Source organism: Macaca fascicularis, chromosome 9, assembly GCF_037993035.2.
Source record: "Macaca fascicularis isolate 582-1 chromosome 9, T2T-MFA8v1.1".
Classification (NCBI taxonomy): domain Eukaryota; kingdom Metazoa; phylum Chordata; class Mammalia; order Primates; family Cercopithecidae; genus Macaca; species Macaca fascicularis.
Window position 1 is genome coordinate 77,804,845 of NC_088383.1, and position 25,636 is coordinate 77,830,480.

Sequence of the window (25,636 nt, forward strand, 5' to 3'; positions counted from 1 at the left end):
AGAATTACTTGAACCCGGGTGGTGGAGGTTCCAGTGAGCTGAGATCGTGCCACTGCATTCCAGCCTCGGTGACAGATGAGACTCGGTTTCAAACAAAAATAAATAAATAAAATAAAATAAAATAACAATAAAAAGTAGTTGGGGGATGGGAGCAGTAGATCACACCTGTAATCTCAGCACTTTAGGAGGCCAAGGTGGGCAGATCACTTAAGCAGTTCGACACCAGCCTGCTAACATGGTGAAACCCCATCTCTACTAAAAACACAAAAATTAGCTGGGTACGAATCGCCTGTACCCGAGAGGCGGAGGTGGCAGTGAGCTAATATCGCACCACTGCACTCCAGCCTGGGCAAGAGTGAGACTCATCTCAAAAAAAGTAATAATAATAAAAGAGGCCGGGCGCAGTGGCTCATGCCTGTAATCTCAACACTTTGGGAGACCAAGGCAGGTGAATCATGAGGTCAGGAGTTCAAGACCAGTCTGGTCAAGATGGTGAAACCCCACCCCTACTAAAAATACAAAAATTAGCCAGGCGTGGTGGCAGGAGTAATCCCAGCTACTTGGGAGGCTGAGGCAGGAGAATCGCTTGAACCTGGGAGGCAGAGGTTGTAGTGAGCCAATATTGCGCTACTGCACTGCTGCCTGGGCGACAGAGTGATACTCCATCTCAAAATACATAAATTAATTAAAATTTTAAAAATAAAAAAATAAGAAAAAGTAAAAGTAGACGGCCAGGTACAGTGGCTCATGCCTCTAATGCCATAACTTTAAAAACCAAACGGATCACTTGAGATCAAGAGTTCAAGGGCTGGGCGCGGTGGCTCAAGCCTGTAATCCCAGCACTTTGGGAGGCCGAGACGGGCGGATCACGACGTCAGGAGTTCGAGACCATCTTGGCTAACACGGTGAAACTCCGTCTCTACTAAAAAATACAAAAAACTAGCCGGGCGAGGTGGTGGGCGCCTGTAGTCCCAGCTACTCGGGAGGCTGAGGCAGGAGAATGGCGTAAAAACCCGGGAGGCGGAGCTTGCAATGAGCTGAGATCCGGCCACTGCACTCCAGCCTGGGCAACACAGCAAGACTCCGTCTCAAAAAAACAAAAAACAAAAAACAAACAAAAAAAAAAACAAAAGAGTTCAAGACCAGCTTGGGCAATATTGTGAGATCACATTTCTACAAAAAATTTAAAAATTAGTCTTTATGTCTAGATCTGAAGAAAAAGGAAAAAAAAAATAGTTGCCAGGCTTGGTGGCTCACGCCTGTAATCCCAGTACTTTGGGAGGCTGAGGCAGGTGGATCATCTGAGATCAGAAGTTCAAGACCAGCCTGGTCAACGTGGTGAAATCCTGTCTCTACTAAATATACAAAAATTAGCTGGGCGTGGTGGCGGGCACCTGTAATCCCAGCTACTCAGGAGGCTGAGGCAGGAGAATCCTTTGAAGCCGGGAGGTGGAGGTTGCAGTGAGCCGAGATTGCACTGCAACCTGGGCAACAAAAGCGAAATTTGCTCTCAAAAAAAAAAAAAAAAGTTGGGCATGGTAGCATGGACCTAGAGTCCCAGCTACTTGAGAGGCTGAAGCAGGAGGATCCCTTGAACCCGGGAATTTGAGGCTGCAGTGAGCTATGACTGCACTTCTAGACCCCAGCCTGGGCAAAAGAGCAAGACCCCATCTCAAAAAATAAAATAAAAAGGGCCGAGCATGGTGGCTCACGCCTGTAATCCCAGGTCTTTGGGAGGCCGAGATGGGTGGATCACAAGGTCAGCAGTTCGAGACCAGCCTGACCAACATGGTGAAACCCCGTCTCTACTAAAAATAAAAAAAAATTAGCCGGGTGTGGTGGCGGGCACCTGTAATCCCAGCACTTTGGGAAGCTGAGGCGGGTGGATCACTTGTGGTCAGGAGTTTAAGACCAATCTGGCCGACATGGTGAACTCCCATTCTCTAATAAAGATACAAAATTAGCCGAGTGTGGTGGTGCATGCCTGTCATCCCAGCTACTCCAAAGCTGAGGCAAGAGAATTGCTTGAACCCAGGAGGCAGAGGCTGCAGTGAGTCAACTGAGATTGCACGACTGTGTCCAGCCTGGGCTACATATAATTTCTGCCACAACTAAACAGGTGTTTTATGGTAAATGCAAGAAGCCATGTGACAAGACCTAATTAAGTTTACCTAAGCTGAAAGAATACATCTTCATCCACAAATCCAAATGTATCATGTAGTTTTGTAACCACCCCTGTGAAAACACGCTGCTTCTGAGGCTGGGTTTGCTGCTGACTGGACCTTGGTGTTGGATATGATACAGTTATTTGTGCTGTTGGCTGAGGAGTAGATAGGCTAAGGCTTGTAGGCAGTGCAACAGCTGGCTATAAAACAAAATCAACATCAAATTAAGGCAATGATTTGAAATCATCTAAAAACTCAGTATGACTACTTAAAACTAACCCAGAATATTAAACTTTTCATATTATGTTAGAAGATACACATGTACATCTTGAGAGTCAGGTCTAAAATTAAACTGTAAATTATTTTTAGCCTATTTCATCAAGATCCCTCAGATGAGTGTTCTTACTAATACAATAGCTATACTAGCATAATAAAGGCTCAGGAAAGTCCTAAGTATAGTAAAGGAACTCAGCATTCCTTAAACTTTGACCACAAAATTATTTTCTCATGAAATTTCTTTAATATCTTAAGATACTAGTAATGTGTTATGGGTACACTTAGGGAAATAGCATTTGAACAAAAGAACTTCTATAGTTTTTCTACTTAATTTGGAAATTCTACTTTGTTGATGATTGAAAATATGAGTTAGGTGTTAACCAACTGTAGTTCTTTAATAAAAACAGGTTGATTGCTCAATTCAAGTATATTTTTAAGGCCGGGCGCGGTGGCTCAAGCCTGTAATCCCAGCACTTTGGGAGGCCGAGATGGGCGGATCACAAGGTCAGGAGATCGAGACCATCCTGGCTAACCTGGTGAAACCCCGTCTCTACTAAAAAAAAAAAAAAAATACAAAACACTATCTGGGCGAGGTGGCGGGCGCCTGTAGTCCCAGCTACTTGGGAGGCTGAGGCAGGAGAATGGCGTGAACCCAGGAGGCGGAGCTTGCAGTGAGCTGAGATCCGGCCACTGCACTCCAGCCTGGGCGACAGAGCAAGACTCCGTCTCAAAAAAAAAAAAAAAAAAAAAAAAAGTATATTTTTAAAAGACAAGTAAGAGATTCAAGACTAAAAATATGGTACCAAAGGTTATACCGTGAAAAGCTTCTCTCCTATCCCTGCTCCTCAGCTATGAAGTTCCCTAAACCTGAAGCAATCACTGTCCTAATTATTAGTGTAAAGCCTCCTAGAGATGTTTTATTCGAATATGCATATAGATAAATGGAAGCATGTAATACATACTAGACTGTATCTTTACTTCCACCTCAGATTATCTGGAATATCATTCCATATCAGTACACAAAGAGGTTTTACTTTAACAGCTGCATAGTATTTCACTCTATGTATTAAACAGTGATCAGCAAACTATGACCCATGGGCCAAAGACAGCCTATAGGCTGTTTTTACATAGTTTATAAGCTAAGAACACTTTTTACACTTTCAAGATTGTAAAAATAGAAAAAGAGTATGTGAAAGGCGTAATAAATAGTATACAAAGCCTAAGGTAGCACTAACAAAAGTTCAAAACTTTTTAATGTTGCTGAAAAATTAAGCAGATAATGTCACACAATAACTTTCCCTGCTAAAGTGGAAATAACGTGCAGAAATTTTCCAAAAGAAGACGACTACAAAAATCTGTATTAATGAAAAGTCAGTAGTATTAAGTTTAAAATAAAACCTCAGCCGCGCGTGGTGGCTCACACCTGTAATTCCAGCACTTTGGGAGGCCAAGGCAGGTGGTCAGGACCTTAGGCGAGACTAGCTTGGCCAGCATGGTGAAACCCTATCTCTACTAAAAATAAAAAAATTAGCCGGGCATGGCGGCAGGCGCCTGTAATCCCAGCTACTCACGAAGCTGAGAGAGGAGAATCGCTTGAACCCGGGAGGCAGAGGTTGCAGTGAGCCAAGATTGCACCATTGCACTCCAGCCTGGGCAACAGAGGGAGGCTCTGTCTCAAAATAAATAAATAAAAGAAAACCTCGTATTTATTCAAACTGTATCACAGCTGAACCTACAATGAGAAACCATCAAAGATAAAATAGCATACTTCTACCTTTATTTAGCATTATATTCCTAAATTATTAGGTGAATCTAACAAGTAACTAAACTCTGAAAGAAAAAGTAGAATAGGAATAAAGCTTTAGTCTACTGTTCATTCAGACATCCAAAACAAATAAAGTAATACCAACTAACCTGTGTTAAGAGGGTTTGCTGGGGTTGCTGTAACTGAAAATAGAAAAATAAACACACAGAGAAAAGGGTCAATCAGAATTGTTGCTTCATAGATGATTTATAAAATAAATAATTCCTATAAGTTATTCTACTTATTTTTATTTTTTTAAACAGAAACGAGGTCTCACTATGTTGCCCAGGGTAGTCTTGAACTCCTGAGCTCAAGCAATCCTCTTGCCTTGGACTCCCAAAGTGATAGGATTGCAGACATGAGCCACTGCACCCAGCCCAGTTATCTTATTAAGAAAAATGTGAAAAGTAACAGAGATCACTAAGTATAAAATTTCCTACAATTATTTCTAACAACTGCAGACCTCATATATAAGTAACTCACTCAATGATAGGCACTTAACTACTTTTATTAATAAAAATACAGAACCTGATTTTTTTGTTATTGTTATTATTTCCTAGGAATAGCATCCACAGTAAAACCCCACAAAATCTCTAAAAGCGAAGATTACCACGCTACAGAAATAACTCAGTATCATCAGTATGCTACTTGTTTCAAAAAATATCACTGGTCATCGATCCAATTCATAGATATATACCTAAAATGAGAAGCGCTGTTGATAGACAATTTGCCATAGGCACAGAGACCATGAAGGACCACATACTCTGACGTATGGTTTTTCTGTAATAGCAAAGTGTACTACTACCAGAAAGTAAAAGGAATTAGTATGAAAGGAGAAATTTCAAAATTCTGAAATATAAATTTGACTTAGGCTAAGGTAAAATAATCTGTATGAGGTTGTAAATTCAAAACATTCAGTTTACCTGGAGTCAACATGGATTAGAGATTAAATCATATCAAAATACTATTTTTCTGTAAGTTAAGAACAGTTAAGTAGTGCCATTTTTTAAAGCAGAATGAGTATCACAATTTTTGCAAGGTTCAGCCTCACTCATTATCATCTTTAATAATGTATTTCATACAAGCACTAAAATAAGTTGGAAGGTATTCTAAAAACAAGACATCCGATTTGAGACCAATCTCTTGTCAGTTTTTAAGAAGTTTAAAGCAATTACTAGTGAAATACTGAGGTCTTCTGGGAAAATGCAATGCTTCTGAAGCCTCAAGGGGCTTAAGTCAAGGATTAAACTGGGCCATGGATCTAGGAACAAAGAAGTTATGAATTAAGAAGCCTCTGCAGCCACAAAAAAAAAGAATGAGGCCGGGCACAGTGCCTCACGCCTGTAATCCCAGCCCTTTAGGAGGCCAAGGCGGGTGGATCACAAAGTCAGGAGTTTGACACATGGTGAAACCCCGTCTCTACTAAAAATAGAAAAAATTAGCCGGGCCTGGTGGCGTGCGCCTGTAATCTTAGCTACTCGGGAGACTGAGGCAGGAGAATTGCTTGAATCCGGGAGGCAGAGGTTGCAGTAAGACAAGATTGTGCCATTGCACTCTAGCCTGGGTAACAAAAATGAAACTCAGTCTCAAAAAAGAATGAGACCAAATCCTTTCCAGGGACATGCTTAGGCTAAAGCATATCTATATTTCCTCTCTTCCCTTGACAGTTCCTAGAGAATATGTCTAAGGAAAAGGGGCCAATGAAACTTGCTTTTAGTCTAAATAAGGAGCTTCCATATTGTTCAAACGTGCCTAGGGAATAGAAGTGTGAACTATAAAGGGAGGCTTTCTTCCACTTTGTTTAATTTTTGGCAGGTGTGCACCACCAGGCCCAGCTAATTTTTGTATTTTTAGTAGAGGCAGGGTTTTACCATGTTGGCCAAGTTGGTATCAAACTCCTGACCTCGAGTGGTCCTCCCGCCTTGGCCTCCCAAAGTGCTTGGATTACAGGCGTGAACCACTGTGCCAGGTCAGCTTTCTCCCATTCTGAACAATTCTATTTTAATATTTTGATTTCTATACACAATTTGATTAATAAAAAGGGGGCTGGGGGCCCTACTCCTTTAAAGAAATAAAGGCTGTAGTAGGTGTTAATGTGACAAAAATTTTTAAAAATAAAATAAATAAAGGCTGAAAGCCTATACAAGGTTTAGGTTTCAAGTAGCAAAAAGAGCTTTCATTCTCACATGTGGTCTAGTTCAGCAGAGCTGGCCCAAAGGTTCCAGACAGGAGCGTAACAGTCCGAAGGGTAGTTCTTTCCAGATTATTCTCTGCACCCTTTTTTTTTTTTTTTTTTTGAGATGGAGTTTTGCTCTTGTTGCCCAGGCTGGAGTATAATGGCACGATCTCGGCTCACCACAACCTCCGCCTCTTGGGTTCAAGCGATTCTCCTGCCTCAGCCTCCCTGTCTCAGCCTCCTGAGTAGCTGGGATTACAGGCCTGCGCCACCACACCCGGCTAATTTTGTATTTTTAGTAGAGACGGGGTTTCTCCATGTTCGTCAGGCTGGTCTCAAACTCCCAACCTCAGGTGATCCGCCCACCTCGGCCTCCCAATGTGCTGGGATTATAGGCGTGAGCCATCGCGCCCAGCCTCCTCATACTTTCTTTTTTTTTTTTTGAGACGGAGTCTCGCTCTGTAGCCCAGGCTGGAGTGCAGTGGCCGGATCTCAGCTCACTGCAAGCTCCGCCTCCCGGGTTCACGCCATTCTCCGGCCTCAGCCTCCCGAGTAGCTGGGACTACAGGCGCCCGCCACCTCGCCTGGCTAGTTTTTTGTATTTCTTAGTAGAGATGGGGTTTCACCGTGTTAGCCAGGATGGTCTTGATCTCCTGACCTCGTGATCCACCCGTCTCGGCCTCCCAAAGTGCTGGGATTACAGGCTTGAGCCACCGCGCCCGGCCAACCTCTTCATACTTTCTTAGAAACATGCAACAAAGACTAAGGATTTGGGTACTTAGGACCACCCTCCTATCTCCCTCACCCTTGTAGACATTCCTTTTTTCCTACCTGATTTACTCCAGTCCCTCCCAAAAAATTCGTATCGCATGTTAAGGTAGCTGACAGAAATAAAACTCTCTATCAATTGAACTTTGGAGCAAATGGCTATTTTAAAATCAGTTTTTAACATGGAAAATATAAACTAACCTGTTGTTGCACACTATACAGGGCCTGCTGAGGTTGTGAATATTGCTGAAAGATTAAAAAAATGTTTTTCAAAGAAAAATAGACACTAAATTTATTCATTCTCAAAAAGTGATATACATAGAAATACATACAATTACACTAAACATAAACTTTCTGTTCTGGCATGGCATTGATTCATAAAACAAAAAAATAAATAAAAATAAAAATAATAAAGATAAATTTTCTGGAACAGTGAAACTTCATCTAAATTAAATAAAGTTGTGATTACTTATACTCTGGGATCCAAAAAGAAGTAAATCTTATTCACGTAATTAAGGTATAAGAATGGCCCAATTTAAGGACTTAAAATTTCTGACTATTCAACTACTCTTTTTTTTGGACACAGGGTTTTGCTCTGCCTCCCAGACTAGAGTGCAGTGGTGCAATCTCAGTTCACTGCAGCCTCAACCTCCCAATGCTCAAGCAATCCTCCCACCTCAACCTCCCAAGCAGCTGGGACCACATGTGTCCTTCACCACGCTGGCTAATTCTCGTTTTTTCTGCATATGCTGTCTCACCATGTTGCCCAGGCTGGTCTCAAATTCCCGGGCTCAGACGATCCTCCCACCTCAGTCTCTTAAAATGCTGGCATTACAGGCATGAGCCACCATGCCTGGCCCAACTATTCTTCCCTATATATGCTGGTCAGATATAACATTCATCACCAGAAAAAAAAATAAGCATAATAAAAACACGTAATTCTTCACTACCTATCAAATGAAGGTAGCAATGCTAGCTACTCAGATTTCATAAAGTTTTCTACATCAAATAATTAGACCTATTAAAGATTTACCTGTTGTAATGCAGCTGCTGCAGCTGCGGCTTGTTGTTGCAATGCAGCAGTTTGTGTTAACTGATAGTTTGCTGGAGTTTGTGTGGTAAGGCCTGCTGCCGCCAATGCAGTTTGCTGTGTGTAAATGGTAGGAGATGCTCCAAGGAGTGATGGCTGTTGAACACCCAGTGCAGCTAAAATGAAATCAAAAAGGAAAACATAAAAATCAAGATTATGAAAAATATAAAAAATATGAAAAAAGTACACAGAAGAGATATCTGCAAACCCATGTTCACTCTAGCACTATTCACAATAATCAAGATATGGAATCAACCTAAGTGTCCATCAGTGAACAACTGGATAAAGAAAATGTGGTATATATCCACAAGGGAATACTATCCAGCCTTAAGGAGAATATCCTGTAATTTGCACCACGTATGAACCTTGAAAGACATTATGTTAAGTGAAATAAGCCAGGCACAGAAAGAAGAATATTGCATGATCTCCTATGTGGAGTGTAAGAAAGTCAAACTAAGAGAAACAGAGTAAAATCATGGTTAAAAGAGGCTGTGGGGCCCAGGGTAGGATTGGGCACACGTTGGTCAAAGGTTTCAGTTAGGAGGAATGTTCAAGATACCCAGTGAACATCATGTTGACTACTGTTAATAACAATACACTATATATGTAAACACTGAGAGCAGACTTTTAAGTCTTCTCACAACAAAAATATGTGAAGTAATGCACATTAAATAGCTTGATTTAGCCATTCCATGACATATATATACATCAAGACTTGATATATATCTATAAAACTTTGGTATTGTGTACGTATACCATAAATACATAGGATTTTTACATGCCAGGAAAAATTTCTAATTTTAAAAAAGACTAAAACTGGCTGGGGGATAGTGGCATATGCTTGTAATCCCAGGACTCTGGGAAACCAAGGTGGGAGGATCACCTGAGGTCAGGAGTTCGAGACCAGCCTGGCCAACATAGTGAAACCCTGTCTCTACTAAAAATACAAAAACTAACTGGGCATGGTGGCATATGCCTGTAGTACCAGCTGCTCAGGAGGCTAAGGCAGGAGAATCGCTTAAACCTGGAAGCCAGAGTTTGCAGTGAGCTGAGATCACCTCTGCACTCCAGCCTGGGCAACAGAGTGAGACTCCATCTCAAAAAAAAAAAAAAAAAGAAAAAGAAAACAGACAAAAACAACACTTAAGCACAAAAAGCCTGGTCCAAAGGTAATGAGTTACCTAAACTGTTTGTTCAGTTACTGACTGAACTCCTTGTTCTACTCTTTTCCCCTTCTCATTATAATGCTTGTCTAGTCTCTGAAGAAAAAAATGTAGGCTGGACAAGGCGGCTCATGTCTGTAATTCCAGCTCTTTGGGAGGCTGAAGTAGGAGGATCACTTGGGCCCAGGAGTCTGAGACCAACCTGGGCAACAAAGTGAGATCTCATCTCTATGAAGATTTTAAAAAATAAACCACACACAGAGGCAGGTAGCTGTAGCCCCACCTGCTCAGGGAGCTGAGATAGGAGGACCATTCTACTCAGGATGCTGAGATGAGAGGATCACTTGAGCCCAGACATTCCAGGCTGCAGTGAGCCATAATCCTTTTTTTTTTTTTTTTGAGACAAGAGTCTCGCTCTGTCGCCCAGGCTGGAGTGCAGTGGCCGGATCTCTGCTCACTGCAAGCTCCGCCTCCCAGGTTTACGCCATTCTCCTGCCTCAGCCTCCCGAGTAGCTGGGACTACAGGCACCCACCACCTCGCCCGGCTAGTTTTTTGTATTTTTTAGTAGAGAGGGGGTTTCACCGTGTTAGCCAGGATGGTCTCGATCCCCTGACCTCGTGATCCGCCCGTCTCGGCCTCCCAAAGTGCTGGGATTACAGGCTTGAGCCACCGCGCCCGGCCTGTGAGCCATAATCCTATGAGGGATTTTCACAGAGTGAAACTCTACCTCTCAATATTGAAGAAAAAAAAAAAAGGCACAAAAAGGGTTTGTGTTTTTGAGACACAGTCTCACTTTGTCACTAAGGCTGCAGTGTAGTTGTGCGAATACAGCTTATGGAAGCCTTGACCTCCCCAAGTTCAAGTGATCCTCCCCTCAACCTTACGAGTAGGTGGGACTACAGGTGCAAGCCACCACATCCTGCTAATTTTTAAATTTCTGGTAGAGAAGGGATCCCCTTATGTCTCCCAGGCTGGTCTTGAACTCCTAGGCTCAAGCAATCCACCTGCTTCATTCTCCCAAAGTACTGGGATTACGGGTGTGAGCCACCACAACTGGCCACCAAGAGGTTTTAGTTAGTGTACACTACTGTACTGAGAAATTAAAAAACATTTCACCATGTAGTAACTTAAAATGATAATTTGCTAAGGCCAAATAATTGGGGAGAGGGACTCAAAATGATAGACTTTGGTACTTAAATGTTTAATGTATGCTTAGAGATAGCTACACACTGAGAATATGATAAAGGTTTTACTTGATCCTTTTACCCAATTCCATTAAATGCAGAAACTTTAGGTAAAAATTATGGTCTACATCCTGGCTAACACGGTGAAACCCCGTCTCTACTAAAAAATACAAAAAAAAGGCCGGGCGCGGTGGCTCAAGCCTGTAATCCCAGTACTTTGGGAGGCCGAGGCGGGTGGATCACGAAGTCAGGAGATCGAGACCATCCTGGCTAACATGGTGAAACCCCGTCTCTACTAAAAATACAAAAAACTAGCCGGGCGTGGTGGCGGGCGCCTGTAGTCCCAGCTACTCGGAGGCTGAGGCAGGAGAATGGCGTAAACCCGGGAGGTGGAGCTTGCAGTGAGCCGAGATCGCGCCACTGCACTCCAGCCTGGGTGACACAGCGAGACTCCGTCTCAAAACAAAAACAAAAACAAAAACAAAAAAAAAACTAGCCGGGCGAGGTGGCGGGCGCCTGTAGTCCCAGCTACTCAGGAGGCTGAGGCAGGAGAATGGTGTAAACCCAGGAGGCGGAGCTTGCAGTGAGCTGAGATCCGGCCACTGCACCCCAGCCTGGGCAGACAGAGCAAGACTCCGCCTCAAAAAAAAAAAAAAAAAAAAAATTATGGTCTAGCACTGAACTTCCCAAAAACACATCCCCTAGAAAAATGACCACTAGCTCCCTGGCGCAATAAATATTGGAAAAAATGGGATCTAAGGCTAAATTCAGGAAACTGAATTAAACGCAGGAATTAAATGTGTTTATGCTTTATGTAACTACTTTACGTAATTTAGTTGAATTAAACTGAATTACACCTCAGGAGGCTGAGGCACGAGAATCGCTTAAACCGGGGGGGCAGAGGCCGCAGTAAGCCAAGATCGTACCACTACACTCTAGCCTGGGTGACACAGTCAGACTCTGTGTCAAAAAAAAAAAAAAAGAAATGGAATCTCATTAATGTTGCCCAGGGTGGTCTTGAACTCCTGGGTTCAAGCGATCCTCCTCCCTTACACTCCCGAAGTGTTAGGATTACAGGCATCAGCCAAATTTTCTCAATGGTATCCAGGGGGAAAAAACCAAGAGGCCATAAAAACCAGTATTTGCTCATGGAACACATCCTTCCCCAAACTATCTTGCTTGTATCTGAAAACAGTCTGAAAAAAATGCTGCTTTATAACTATTAGTTATTAACTCTACAGAAAGAACAATTTGTGCTTTATAAAAACAGAATAGGCCGGGCGCGGTGGCTCAAGCCTGTAATCCCAGCACTTTGGGAGGCCGAGACGGGCGGATCACGAGGTCAGGAGATCGAGACCATCCTGGCTAACACGGTGAAACCCCGTCTCTACTAAAAAGTACAAAAAACTAGCCGGGCGAGGTGGCGAGCGCCTGTAGTCCCAGCTACTCGGGAGGCTGAGGCAGGAGAATGGCATAAACCCGGGAGGCGGAGCTTGCAATGAGCAGAGATCCGGCCACCGCACCCCAGCCTGGGTGACAGAGCGAGACTCCGTCTCAAAAAAAAAACAGAATAAAGAGCTTTAATAAACCGATCAAAGGAAGGTACCCTACTCTTGAACATCACAAAAATTCGTTCAAAGTTTGAGGTTTATTATCAACTATTTAAAAAGTCTAATTTCATTTAAAATAAAACAAAAAATAACAAAAGAAACAAAATCCTAGGAATCATATTTAGAATTTTAAAAAATTCAAAATTATCATCTGCAAAAACAATAATTTTTAAAAATGTTTTTAAAAAAACCTTGGCGTGGTGGCTCATGTCTGTGACCCCAGCACTTTGGGAGGCTGAGCAGGGTGGATTACCTGAGGTCAGGAGTTTGAGACCAGCATGGCCAACGTGGTGAAACCTTGTCTCTACTAAAAATACAAAAATTAGCCAGGTGTGATGGCGTGAGCCTGTCATCCCAGCTACTCGGGAGGCTAAGGAAGGAGAATCACTTGAACCCGGGAGGTGTAGTAAGCCAAGATCATGCCACTGCACACCACCCTGGGTGACAATGTGGGACTTGATCTCGACAAAAATAAAAAATAAATAAATTTTTAAAATTCTTATTATAATAGAGATGGGGTCTTGCTATATTGCCCAGGCTGGTCTCAAGTGTCCTGGCCTCAAGTAATCCTTCTGCCTGTGCCTCCCAAAGTGTTGGGATTTCAGGCCAAAACCAAAATTTCAAAATTTAAAGAAAGAGAAGAATCTACAGTGAAAAGAAAACTTTACAAATGCCCTAAATACACAGCGCTAATCATTACAACACTGAATTTTTCATTTTTTCTTTTCTATTTTTTTGAGACAGGGTCTTACTCTGTCACACAGGCTCGAGTACAGTGGCAGAATCTTGGCTCACTGCAGCTTCAACCTCCCGAACTCAGGTGATCCTCCTCCCTCAGCCTCCTGAGGAGGTGGGACTACAGGCACATTCCACCATGCCTGGATAATTTTTGATATTTTCTGTAGAGATAGGGTCCCAGTATGTTGCCCAGGCTGGTGTTGAATTTCTGAGCTCAAGCAATCCATCCACCTTGGCCTCCCAAAGTGCTGGGATTATAGGTATGAGCCACTGTGCCTGGCCTATTTTCTCTTTTAACTATTTTTAAGATAAGTCAGATGTCATAGGTAGGGAGAAAGGATAAAACAAGGACCAACAAAATGAATTTAAATAGAAAGACCTGGGGAATATCTTAACACCAATATTAATTCAAAATGAGGTTAACTGCAATGAGAATACAGAAAAAATAGTGTATCAAAATGTAGGGCACAAGTTCTATCACTTTTTTTTCAGAGATGTAGTCACACTGTTATCCAGGCTGGAAGGTGGTGGTGCAATCTTAGCTCACTGCAGCCTTGAACTCCTGGGTTCATGCAATCCTCTCGCCTCAGGATCCCAAGCAACTGGGACTACAGTCACACGCCACCATGCCTGGATAGCGCATAGCTTCTAAAAGGTAGGATAATTTCCTTAAACTGTATGCAAAATGGAAGATAAATGCATAGCTATCATCCGATTTTCAAAAGGATTATATATAGACCCAAGAAAGGTTAAGAAGAACTGTTCTGACCAGGCATGGTGGCTCACACCTGTAATCCCAGCACTCTGGGAGGCTGAGGCGGGCAGATCACCTGAGGACAGGAGTTTGAGACCAGCCTGGCCAACATGGTGAAACCCCGTCTCTACTAAAAGTATAAAAATTAGCTGGGCATGGTGGTGCACAGCTGTAGTACCAGCTACTCAGGAGGCTGAGGCAGGTGAACAGCCTGAACTAGGGAGGCGGGGGTTGCAGTGAGCTGAGATGGCACCACTGTGCTACAGCCTGGGTGACAGAGCAAGACTCTGCCTCAAACAAACAAACAAAAAAAACTGTTCTGGCAATAGAAAAAAAATTGTCATGTAAATAGGAACAAGACCCTAGGAAAAATTATTTTAAATTATTTATTTATTTATTTATCTATCTTTAATTATTTAAATTCTATTTAAAAATTATTTTAAAAGTATTTTAAATTCTAATAATCTAAATTGGCATGTTAATAAATTTAAATTGGCATGTTCTGCATTTGACATTTTAAAATCAGTGATTCAAGTGTAAGTATCATAACATCACTTTCATACACCTGAACCACGGCCTTAGATTTGCTGTTTCACTCTGCTGGTACCAACTCCCACAATCCTGGAATTATTGACAGTTGCCACAGCAGAAGTGCTCAGAGCCAAAATCGCAGAATGTCTATTTTTTCTTATAATTTTTCTGGGTGTTCTGTATTCTGGCAGCATAAAACAGTCCAGAACCAAGTAGGTGAGATGACATCCAATACCCACACATCTCTTTTCTATACCTGACAGTCCATGTGATGAGTTAGAAACAAGACAATTTCAGCTAGGTACTGTGGCTCATGCCTGTAATCCCAGCACTTTGGGAGGCCAAGGTGGGTAAATTGCTTGAGGCCAGGAGTTCGAGACCAGCCTGGCCAACATGGCAAAACCCCATGTCTACTCAAAATACAAAAATTAGCCAGACGTGATGGCCCATGCCTGTCATCCCAGCTTCATCAGAGGCTGAGGTACTTGCTTGAACCCAGGAGGTAGAAGTTGCAGTAAGCCGAGATTGTGCCACTGCACTTCAGACTGGGTGACAGAGCAAGACTCTACAAAACAAAACAAAACAAAAAGACAATTTAACGGGTAATAAAGAGTTTGACTGCTAGGAAAAATTGATGGGAAGATAATTTACACTGCAGTAGAGTAGTTGCTTCACACCACTAGGTACTTATTCAAATTTTGTGAAATCACTGTGAATGTGATTATATCTTTTATAAATATATAACAGTTCTTTTCTAAATCACTTATACTTGAGACTTTAGTTTCAATGAAGTGTATTTCATTAAATATTTAATAATGCTTCCCTTTGTGGACATTTGAGAAGCTATCCTTAAATATTTTTATACATGCATTCGGCACTCAATGTGAATTATTAGAATCAACATTCTGCAAGTAATTCTGTCATCTGCAAAGTACAAAGTTATTAATCTCTGATTTAATCTCCCTCACACACATAAAACAGCCAAACACATGTTATTTGAAGATCTTTTCCAATTATACATGTTGAAGCACTCTGATCCTTTACTTTTATCTCATTCAATGATTGTCAAAGGTCCCATACCACAATCACAATAGATACTTATCACTATGTATTTATATCACAAATAACTAAATGAAATGAGACCTAAATGACCACAGGCTATCTGCTAAATAAAATTTAGGCCTGGCACAGTGGCTCATATTTGTAATCCCAGCAATTTGCGAAGCCAGGGTGAGCAGACTGCTTGAGCCCAGGAATTTGAGGGCAGACTGGGCAACAACGCAAAACCCTGTCTCTATGAAAAATATTAAAAAATTGGTAGTACATGGTGGCGCACACCTGTAGTCCCAGCTACCCAGGAGGCCGAGGTGGGTGGATCACCTGATCCCAGGATATCAAGGCTACAGTGAGCCGTGATTGCACCACTGTACTCCGGCCTGTGTGACAGAGTGAGGCCCTGTCTCAAAAAATTAAATTAAAAACAGTAAGGGCTAAGTTTTCTGAAACCACCTTTAAGGATAAAAATATTCTTTTTTGGCCAGGCGTGATGGCTCACACCTGTAATCCCAGCACTTTGGGGGGCTGAGGCGGGCGGATCATGAGGTGAAGAGATCGAAACTATCCTGGCCAAAATGGTGAAACCCTGTCTCTACTAAAAATACAAAAATTAGCTGGGCATGGTGGCACGTGCCTGTAGTCCCAGCTACTCAGGAGGCGGAGGCAGGAGAATCGCTTGAACCCAGGAGATGGAGGTTGCAGTGAGCTGAGATCCCGCCATTGCACTCCAGCTTGGGCGACAAAGCCAGACTCCATCTCAAAAAAAAAAATAAATGAATATGTATACATATATTATTTTTAAAAAACTACAATCAGTTTCATATGACTAAAACAGTCATGTTATAATATACTATTAACATAATTATTTATTGACCACAAGGTATAATTAAAACACAAAAGAGGAGCTGGGCGCAGCGGCTCACGCCTGTAAACCCAGCACTTAGGGAGGCCGACATGGGTGGATCACCGGGTTAGGAGTGTGCGACCAGCCTGACCAACATGGTGAAACCCCGTCTCTACTAAAAATACAAAAATTAGCCAGGTGTGGTGGTGCGCATGCCTGTAATCCCAGCTACTCAGGAGGCTGAGGCAGAAGAATCGTTTGAACACGGGAGGCAGAGGTTGCAGTGAGCCAAGATTGCACCACTGCACTCCAGCTGGGCGACAAGAGCTAAATTCCATCTCAGTAAAAAAAAAAAAAAAAAAAAAAAAAAAAAAAGGTGACTCATCTTTCTGAAACAATGAATAAAATTCAAAATATTGTGGAACATGTTGGTGCACACAGGGGCCTAAGGCAGGAGGGCTGCTTCCGCCCAAGAGTTCAAATCCAGCCTAAGCAACATAGTAAGACCCCACTCTAAAAATAAATTTTTAGGCCAGGCACGGTGGCTCACGCCTGTAATCCTGGCACTTTGGGAGGCTGAGACAGGCGGATCGCGAGGTCAAGAGATATAGACCATCCTGGCTAACACGTGAAACCCCGTCTCTACTAAAAATACAAAAAAAAATTAGCCGGGAGCGGTGGCGGGCGCCTGTAGTCCCAGCTACATGGGAGGCTGAGGCAGGAGAATGGCATGAACCCGGGAGGCGGAGCTGGCAGTGAGTCGAGATCGCGCCACTGCACTCCAGCCTGGGCGACAGAGGGAGACTCCGTCTCAAAAAAAAAAAAAGAAGAAAATAAAAATAAATTTTTAAAGACTTTAAAATTGAAAATTTCAAACTGACCCAAGAAACGTTTTTGCATTTTTTTTTTTTTTTTTTTTTGAGACAGAGTCTTGCTCTGTTGCCCAGGCTGGGGTGCAGTGGCCGGATCTCAGCTCACTGCAAGCTCCGCCTCCCGGGTTTAGACCATTCTCCTGCCTCAGCCTCCCGAGTAACTGGGACTACAGGCGCCCGCCACCTCGCCCGGCTAGTTTTTTGTATTTTTTAGTAGAGACGGGGTTTCACCGTGTTAGCCAGGATGGTCTCGATCTCCTGACCTCGTGATCCGCCCGTCTCGGCCTCCCAAAGTGCTGGGATTACAGGCTTGAGTCACCGCGCCCGGCCTTTTTTTTTTTTTTTTTTAGACAGAGTTTTGCTCAATCCTCCTGACTCAACCTCCTGAGGGACTACCAGCATGTGCCACCACATTGGTCTTAAACTCCTGGAATCAAGTGACCCACTCAAAGTGGGGGGATTACAAGAGTAAGTCACTACGCCTGGCTACAAAATAATATTTTAAATATAACGTACTGGCTGGGCGTGGTGGCTCAAGCCTGTAATCCCAGCACTTTGGGAGGCCGAGACGGGTGGATCATGAGGTCAGGAGATCAAGACCATCCTGGTTAACATGGTGAAACCCCGTCTCTACTAAAAAATACAAAAAACTAGCCGGGCAAGGTGGTGGCGCCTGTAGTCCCAACTACTCGGGAGGCTGAGGCAGGAGAATGGCGTAAACCCAGGAGGCATAGCTTGCAGTGAGCTGAGATCCGGCCACTGCACTCCAGCTTGGGCGACAGGGCGAGACTCTGTCTCAAAAAAATAAAATAAAATAAAATAAATAAATAAATAACGTACTACAAGTGTTATGATCTTATATAACTGTATTGTCCAATTTACTACCCACCAAACACATGTGGCTGTTTCATTTAAATTAATAAAAATTAACATAAAATTACAATTTCAGTTCCTCAGTCACACTAAGTATATTTCAGGGGCTTCATAGTCACATGTAGTTAGTGGGTATCATATTATACAATACAGATATAGCACATGCTCATTACCATAGAAAAGTTCTACCTTATGTTTATTGCGGCACTACTCACAATAGCAAAGACTTGGAATCAACTCAAATGTCCATCAGTGACAGACTGGATTAAGAAAATGTGGCACATATACACCATGGAATACTATGCAGCCATAAAAAAGGATGAGTTCGTGTCCTTTGTAGGGACATGGATGCAGCTGGAAACCATCATTCTCAGCAAACTATCACAAGAACAGAAAACCAAATACCGCATGTTCTCACTCATAGGTGGGAACTGAACAATTAGATCACTTGGACACAGGAAGGGGAGCATCACACACCGGGTCCTATTGTGGGGAGGGGGTGGGGGGAGGGGGGAGGGATAGCATTAGGAGATATACCTAATGTAAATGACAAGTTAACGGGTGCAGCACACCAACATGGCACATGTATACATATGTAACAAACCTGCATGTTGTGCACATGTACCCTAGAACTTAAAGTATACTAATAAAAAAATAAAAAAAAAAAAGAAAAGTTCTACTTATTGGACAGTGCCATTCTTTTTTCTTTTTTTTTTTTTTTGAGACAGAGTCCAGCTCCGTCGCCCAAGTTGGAATGCAATGGTGCGATCTCCGCTCACTGCAACCTCTGCCTCCTGGGTTCAAGTGATTCTCCTGCCTCAGCCTCCCAAGTAGCTGGGATTACAGGCGCCCACCACCACGCCCAGCATATTTTTGTATTTTTAGTAGAGACAGGGTTTCACCAGGTTGGCCGGGTGGGTCTTGAAATCCTGATCTCAGGCGATCCACCCGTCTTGGCCTCTCAAAGTGCTGGGATTACAGGTGAGAGCCACCGTGTCCGGCCTGGACAGTGCTATTCTATAAGGAAAAAGAAAAGCCTTATTGTTATATGAGGTTCTTACACTTTCTATAATGTTGTAACAGATGACAGCTCTTCTGCTCTCAGAAGTCGTTTGGAAGTGATGACTAGTGCTCTTGGCAATAGCCTCTTCTTACTACAATTCAAATAACTGTTGGTCAATCCCCTTAGGCAGTTGAAGACACCATTCACAGGCTAAGTGATCCCTTGAAGGCAGAAATTTGAGACCAGTCTGGGCAACAAAGTGAGACCCTATCTCAAAAAACAAACAAAAACAACCAAAAATAACACTCCAGGTTTATTTTTGGATGTCTTCTTCCCTTAGCTAAAAAGATTAAAAAAGAAAAAAAAATCAAAAAATGAAATGGATGTTTAAAAAAATATATGAAATGGGTGAGAATTGGTCTGAATCTGGTAAATCCACCTCCATATTTTACTGGTTTAAATACAGATACACATGTAAATGTTTTTCATCAAATATACTGAAGGTACTTCTATATTCAATAATTGATCTAAGGCCGAGCACAGTGGCTCACACCTGTAATCCCAGCATTTTGGGAGAACAAGGCCTGTGGATCAACTGAGGTCAGGAGTTCGAGAGCAACCTGGACAACATGGCGAAATCCTGTCTCTACTAAATATACAAAAATCAGCCGGGTATGGTGGCAAGCCTATAGCCCCAGATATTCAGGAGGCTGAGGCAGGAGAATTGCTTGAACCCTGGAGGCGGAAGTTAGAGTGAGCTGAGATCATGCCACTGAACTCCAGCATAGGCAGAGTGAGACAGACTCCAGCCTGAGCAGACAGAACGAGACTCCATGATCAAAAAAATAAGATAATTGATCTAAGAGCTAAAGATTTGATTGACTGGCCGGGCGCAGTGGCTCACGCCTGTAATCCCAGCACTTTGGGAGGCCGAGGCGGGCGGATCACAAGGTCAGGAAATCGAGACCACGGTGAAACCCCGTCTCTACTAAAAATTACAAAAAATTAGCCGGGCGCGGTTGTGGGCGCCTGTAGTCCCAGCTACTCGGGAGGCTGAGGCAGGAGAATGGCGTGAACCCGGGAGGCGGAGCTTGGAGTGAGCCGAGATCGCGCCACTGCACTCCAGCCTGGGCTGGGCGACAGAGCGAGACTCCGTCTCAAAAAAAAAAAAAAAAAAAAAAAAGATTTGATTGACTGGTCATTGACTGGTGAGTCACTGGCCATTTATCTCAATGTCTTTTTACACAACAGAAATTTTCAAAACTAAAAGCTCTAGTCCCAAGAATGGCTGTCACTGAAGATGTATCACAGCACTTCAGGTAGGGTATGAAAAAATAGGGTAAATATTAAGAATATATTTCAAGGGGTGAGAGAAATGAAAAATAGGGCCAGAAAAATAAAACCTTGAATACCACCCTAGAATCTGAACTGTATTCTAAAACTCCTTGAAGATACTTTTGCAGATGAATGTGAGAATGAAGAAATAGAAGATAAAATGAACCACAATTCTGAGGTCCTGACACTGACTCTGCTATGACCTCCTGTGAGACCTAACAAATTTTTTTCACCGTCCTTGTCCTCAATTTCCTTATCTGTTAGAGAATTAAGTTGGGACAGAATGCAGTTGGCCGGGCGCGGTGGCTCAAGCCTGTAATCCCAGCACTTTGGGAGGCTGAGACGGGTGGATCACAAGGTCAGGAGATCGAGACTATCCTGGCTAACACAGTGAAACCCTGTCTCTACTAAAAAATACAAAAAACTAGCCAGGCGAGGTGGCGGGCGCCTGTAGTCCCAGCTACTCCAGAGGCTGAGGCAGGAGAATGGCGTAAACCCGGGAGGCGGAGCTTGCAGTGAGCTGAGATCTGGCCACTGCACTCCAGTCTGGGCAACAGAGCAAGACTCTGTCTCAAAAAAAAAAAAAAAAAAAAAAAATGCAAAAACGTTTCTTGGGTCAGTTTGAAATTTTGAATTTTAAAGTCAAATAAAAAAAAACAAGAATGCAGCTTAGCTTTGGGAGGCCATGATGGGTGGATTGTCTGAGCTCAGGAATTCAAGACCAGCCTGGGAAAGATGGCAAAACCCCATCTTTACTAAAAATAAAACCCACAAAATTAGCTGGAGTGGTGGCACGCACCTGTAGTCCCAGCTACAGTCCCAAAGGCTGAGGCAGAAGAATCACTTGAACCTGGGAGGCGAAGATTGAAGTGAGCCCAGATCGTGCCACTGCACTCCAGCCTGGGTGACAGAGCGAGACTCTAACTCAAAAAAAAGAAAAAAATCTAGTTTAGGTCTGATCCAGCTTTGAAAAAAATTCTGTGATTTCTTTTTTTTTTGAGAGGGAGTCTTGCTCATCGCCCAGGCTGGAGTGCAATGGCGCAATGTGGGCTCACTGCAGCGTCCGCCTCTAGGTTCAAGTGATTCTCCTGCCTCAGCCTCCCGAATAGCTGGGATTACACGTGCCTGCCACCATGTCCAGCTAATTTTTGTATTTTTAGTAGAGACGGGGTTTCATCATGTTGGCCAAGCTGGTCTCGGACTCCTGACCTTGTGATCTGCCTGCGTTGGCCTCCCAAAGTGCTGGGATTACAGGCATGAACCACCATGCCCAGCCAAAATTCTGTGATTTTGACAGAAATTATGTTTTAGGAACATTACATCTGATGGATGCACTGGAGCTGGAGGAAAAATAAGAAGTATCATATATAGTAACTAAGAGAGAAAAACAAATAAAAGCAAGCAGTTAGAATTTAAAATAATACTAAAGATAGAGTATCACCATCAAGCCAGAGATGGGAGGAGAAAAGCTTCCTTAGGGAAGTGAGGATCTTTGGGTAAACACTGTGAATTAGGATACAAAGGTTTAAGAATGTCAAGAGCCAGCCGGGCGCGGTGGCTCAAGCCTGTAATCCCAGCACTTTGGGAGGCTGAGACGGGCGGATCACAAGGTCAGGAGATCGAGACCATCCTGGCTAACACGGTGAAACCCCGTCTCTACTAAAAAATACAAAAAGCTAGCCGGGCGAGGTGGCGGGCGCCTGTAGTCCCAGCTACTCGGGAGGCTGAGGCAGGAGAATGGCGTGAACCCGGGAGGCGGAGCTTGCAGTGAGCTGAGATCCGGCCACTGCACTCCAGCCCGGGTGACAGAGCAAGACTCCGTCTCAAAAAAAAAAAAAAGAATGTCAAGAGCCAGGCGCAGTGGCTCACGCCTGTAATCCCAGCACTTTGGGAGGCCGAGGTGGGCGGATCACGAGATCAGGAGATCGAGACCATCCTGGCTAACATGGTGAAACTCCATCTCTACTAAAAATACAAAAATTAGCCAGGCGTGGTGGCAGGTGCCTGTAGTCCCAGCTACTCAGGAGGCTGAGGCAGGAGGATGGCATGAACCTGGGAGGTGGAGCTTGAAGTGAGCAGAGATGGCAACACTGCACTCCAGCCTGGGAGACAGAGGGAGACTCTGTCTCAAAAACAAACAAACAGAAAAAAAAAAAAGAACAGCGGCAAGAACGAGCCTGATAATTTGGCATGAAAGCTGTAAGCAAGAGATAACTACTGATGCAGTTATCTAAGTATAAAGTGCAAGCTGGGTGTGGTGGCTCACGCCTGCAATCCCAATAGGTCAAGGTGAGAGGATCACTTGAGTCCAGTTCAGCCTGGGCAACACAGGGAGACCCTGTCTCAATAAACAAAAAATGAGTCAGGCATAGTGGCATGTGCCTATAGTCTCAGCTACTTGGGAGGCTGAGGCAGGAAGATTACTTGGGTCCAGGAGGTTGAGGCTGTAGGGAGCCATGATCACACCACACTACTATACTCCAGCCTGGCAGACAAGATGCTGTCTCAAAGAAACCAACCAACCAAACAACAACAACAAAACAACAGAACACTAATATAGCTGGCATATTTCAATAGCTGCCTTTTTTTTTTTTGAAACACAGTATCACTCTGTTACCCAGACTGGAGTGCAAGGGCATGATCAAGGCTCACTGCAGACTCAGCCTCCCTAGACTCAGGTGATCCTCTCACCTTAGCCTCTCATCATTTATATTTGGAGTATCTACTGCTAAATATGGAAAGGAGACACCTATATTTACTACTGACTTTGCCTTTGACAAGTTTTATAAACCTTCAATGTCTCCTTTATCTTAAAAAAAAAAGACTATAACATACATTCAAATAGTAATAATACAAATGTTAACAACTACAGACAATATAATTTTACTATAATAGCTATTTTATTGGCATAATACACATATGAATGTAAAACAAATTATATGCAGTAAAAGCCAGCTAAAACATGCTTAATTTGCCAAAGTATGAGTACACAGTACTTGCTTCTGGACATAGTAGTTACTAATAATTCCTGTTATCCTCAAAATTAAGTCAATTCCTGTTTTCCCATTATTTAACACAGAAAAAAAATACTTGGGCCAGCCGTGGCACGAGGATACTTGAGCCCAGTTCGAGACTAGCCTGAGCAAATTACTGAAACCCCATCACTATAGTGAAAAAAAAATTGAAATACTTGGATCTGAATTAAATATATCCATAATAATTTCATATAAATTTAATTTACATGCAGATATAACTGTTGACCTTCAATCTCCCGAATCAGGATTCATTAAAATCAAAACCCAGGGCAGGTGCGGTGGCTCACGTCTGTAATCCTGGCAGTTTGGGAGGCCAAGGCAGGTGGATCACCTGAAGTTGGGAATTCGAGACCAGCCTGACCAAAATGGAGAAATCCCGTCTATACTAAAAATACAAAATTAGTGGGGCATGGTGGCACATGCCTGTAATCCCAGCTACTTGGGAGACTGAGGCAGGAGAATCGCATGAAACCAGGAGGTAGAGGTTGGGGTAAGCTGAGATCACACCACTGCACTCCAGCCTGGGCAACAGAGCTGAGACTTCGTCTCGAAAAAAATAAATAAATAAAACAAAACCCTGAAGTACCCATTTCTTTTTTTTTTTTTTTTTAGGACAGGGTCTCACTCGTCACCCACGCTGGAACATGGCGGAACTATCACAACTCGCTGTAGCCTAGACCTCCCAAGGTTAAAGCAATCTTCATGCCTCAGCCTCCCCAATAGCTGGGACTACAGGCGTGCTCTACCACACCTGGCTAATTTTTGAGTTTTTGCAGATGGGGTTTCACTATATTGCCCAAGCTGGTCTTGAACTCCTAGATGCAACTGATTCTCCTGCCTCAGCCTCCCAAAGTGCTGGGATTACACACATGAGCCACCGTGCCAGGCCTCCACGTCTTTAAGGAGAAAGGTCACCAAGATAACTAATCATTTCCACCATATTTTAGAACACTCAAGTCAGAAGATCACAGTGTCTCCAAAACTGACCTCGAATTAAAAAACAGTAAGCAAGTAAAACGCAGCCAAGAATAAGTAGGAGATATAACAAAAATAAAAATATATTCAAATTAAAAGGCAATCAAAATCTCATTCTGTAAAATTCTTGGGAAACTTATTTGAAATCCCTAAACACAACTGGTTTAATTCAAGTAAAAAAATCTGAAGCTACAGGAGTTAAAGCTTTCAAGAGTTAATAAATAAGTCAAAAAATAACCAAAAAAAAATTATTCCTAAAAAGTTTGGGAAGAAATTTATTTAAAGTTTCAATAACATTTTCCATTTACCTTGAAAATGACATTTGGTTGACTTTATTTCTATTTATTTTTTTTGAGCTGGAGTCTTGCTCTGTTGCTCAGGCTTGAGTACAGTGGCGCCATCTTGGCTCACTTGCAACCTCTACCATGCCCATCCAACTTTTGTATTTTTAGTAGAGAGTTTTCACTGTGTTGGTCAAGCTGGTCTCGAACTCCTGACCTCAGTGCTATGCCCACCTGCGCCTCCCAAAGTGCTGGAATTACAATGAGTCACTGCAGCAGGCCTTGTTGATTTTATTTTGAAAACGTAAATGTTCTTTTACTGCTTTTACAACTACCTTTTTTTTTTTTTGAGATGCAGTTTCTCTCTTGTTGCCCAGGCTAGAGTGCAATGGTGCAATCTGAGCTCAATGCAACCTCCACCGGGTTCAAGCGATTTTCCTGCTTCAGCCTCCAGAATAGTTGGGATTGCAGACACGTGCCACCATGCCAAGCTAATTTTGTATTTTTAGTAGAGATGGGGTTTCTCCATGTTGGTCAGGCTGGCCTCGAACTCATGACCTCAGGTGACGAGGCGTGAGTCACTGTGCTCAGAAGCTTGTACAACTATCTTTTTCCTTTGTCTAGTAACTAAATTTTTTTTTTTTTTTGAGACGGAATCTCGCTGTCTCACCCAGCCTGGAGTGAAGTGGCGCCATCTCGGTTCACTGCGGGCTCCGCCTCCCAGGTTCATGCCATTCTCCTGCCTCAACCTCCCGAGTAGCTGGGACTATAGGCACCCGCTACCACGCCCGGCTAATTTTTTGTGTTTTTTTTAGTAGAGACGGGTTTCACTGTGTCAGCCAGGATGGTCTCGATCTCCTGACCTGGTGATCCACCCGCCTCGGCCTCCCAAAGTGCTAGGATTACAGGCATGAGCCACCAGGCCCGGCCAACTAAATTCTTTAGAGTTGGTTTTCTTTCTTTTTCTTTACCTTTTTTGAGACCAGGTCTCACTCAGACTGGAGTACAATGGCACCATCATGGCTCACTGCAACCTTGACCTCCCTGCTCAAGCAATCCTTCTACCTCAACCTCCCTGAATAGCTAGAACCACAGGTACATA

The 25,636-nt window shown here is 43.1% G+C and overlaps 1 protein-coding gene across 20 annotated transcripts in view; it reads right to left on the bottom strand.

Annotated features, from left to right (window-relative positions):
- The window catches only part of CCAR1 (cell division cycle and apoptosis regulator 1), a 78,965-nt gene that overhangs the window by 50,111 nt on the left and 3,218 nt on the right, over positions 1-25,636 (bottom strand). For 9 of the 20 annotated variants that reach the window (XM_065520998.1, XM_065520993.2, XM_065520995.2 and 6 more), the window contains 4 exons: positions 8,223-8,395; positions 7,391-7,435; positions 4,356-4,388; positions 2,172-2,365 (listed from right to left, as the gene is read on the bottom strand). In XM_065520998.1, coding sequence (XP_065377070.1) covers positions 2,172-2,365; positions 4,356-4,388; positions 7,391-7,435; positions 8,223-8,395 — 445 coding nt within the window. Of the gene's footprint in view, positions 1-2,171; positions 2,366-4,355; positions 4,389-7,390; positions 7,436-8,222; positions 8,396-18,807; positions 18,923-18,966; positions 19,060-25,636 lie in introns of those variants that run through there. The other 11 variants (XM_074001957.1, XM_074001958.1, XM_074001954.1 and 8 more) reach the window with 5 other exon arrangements.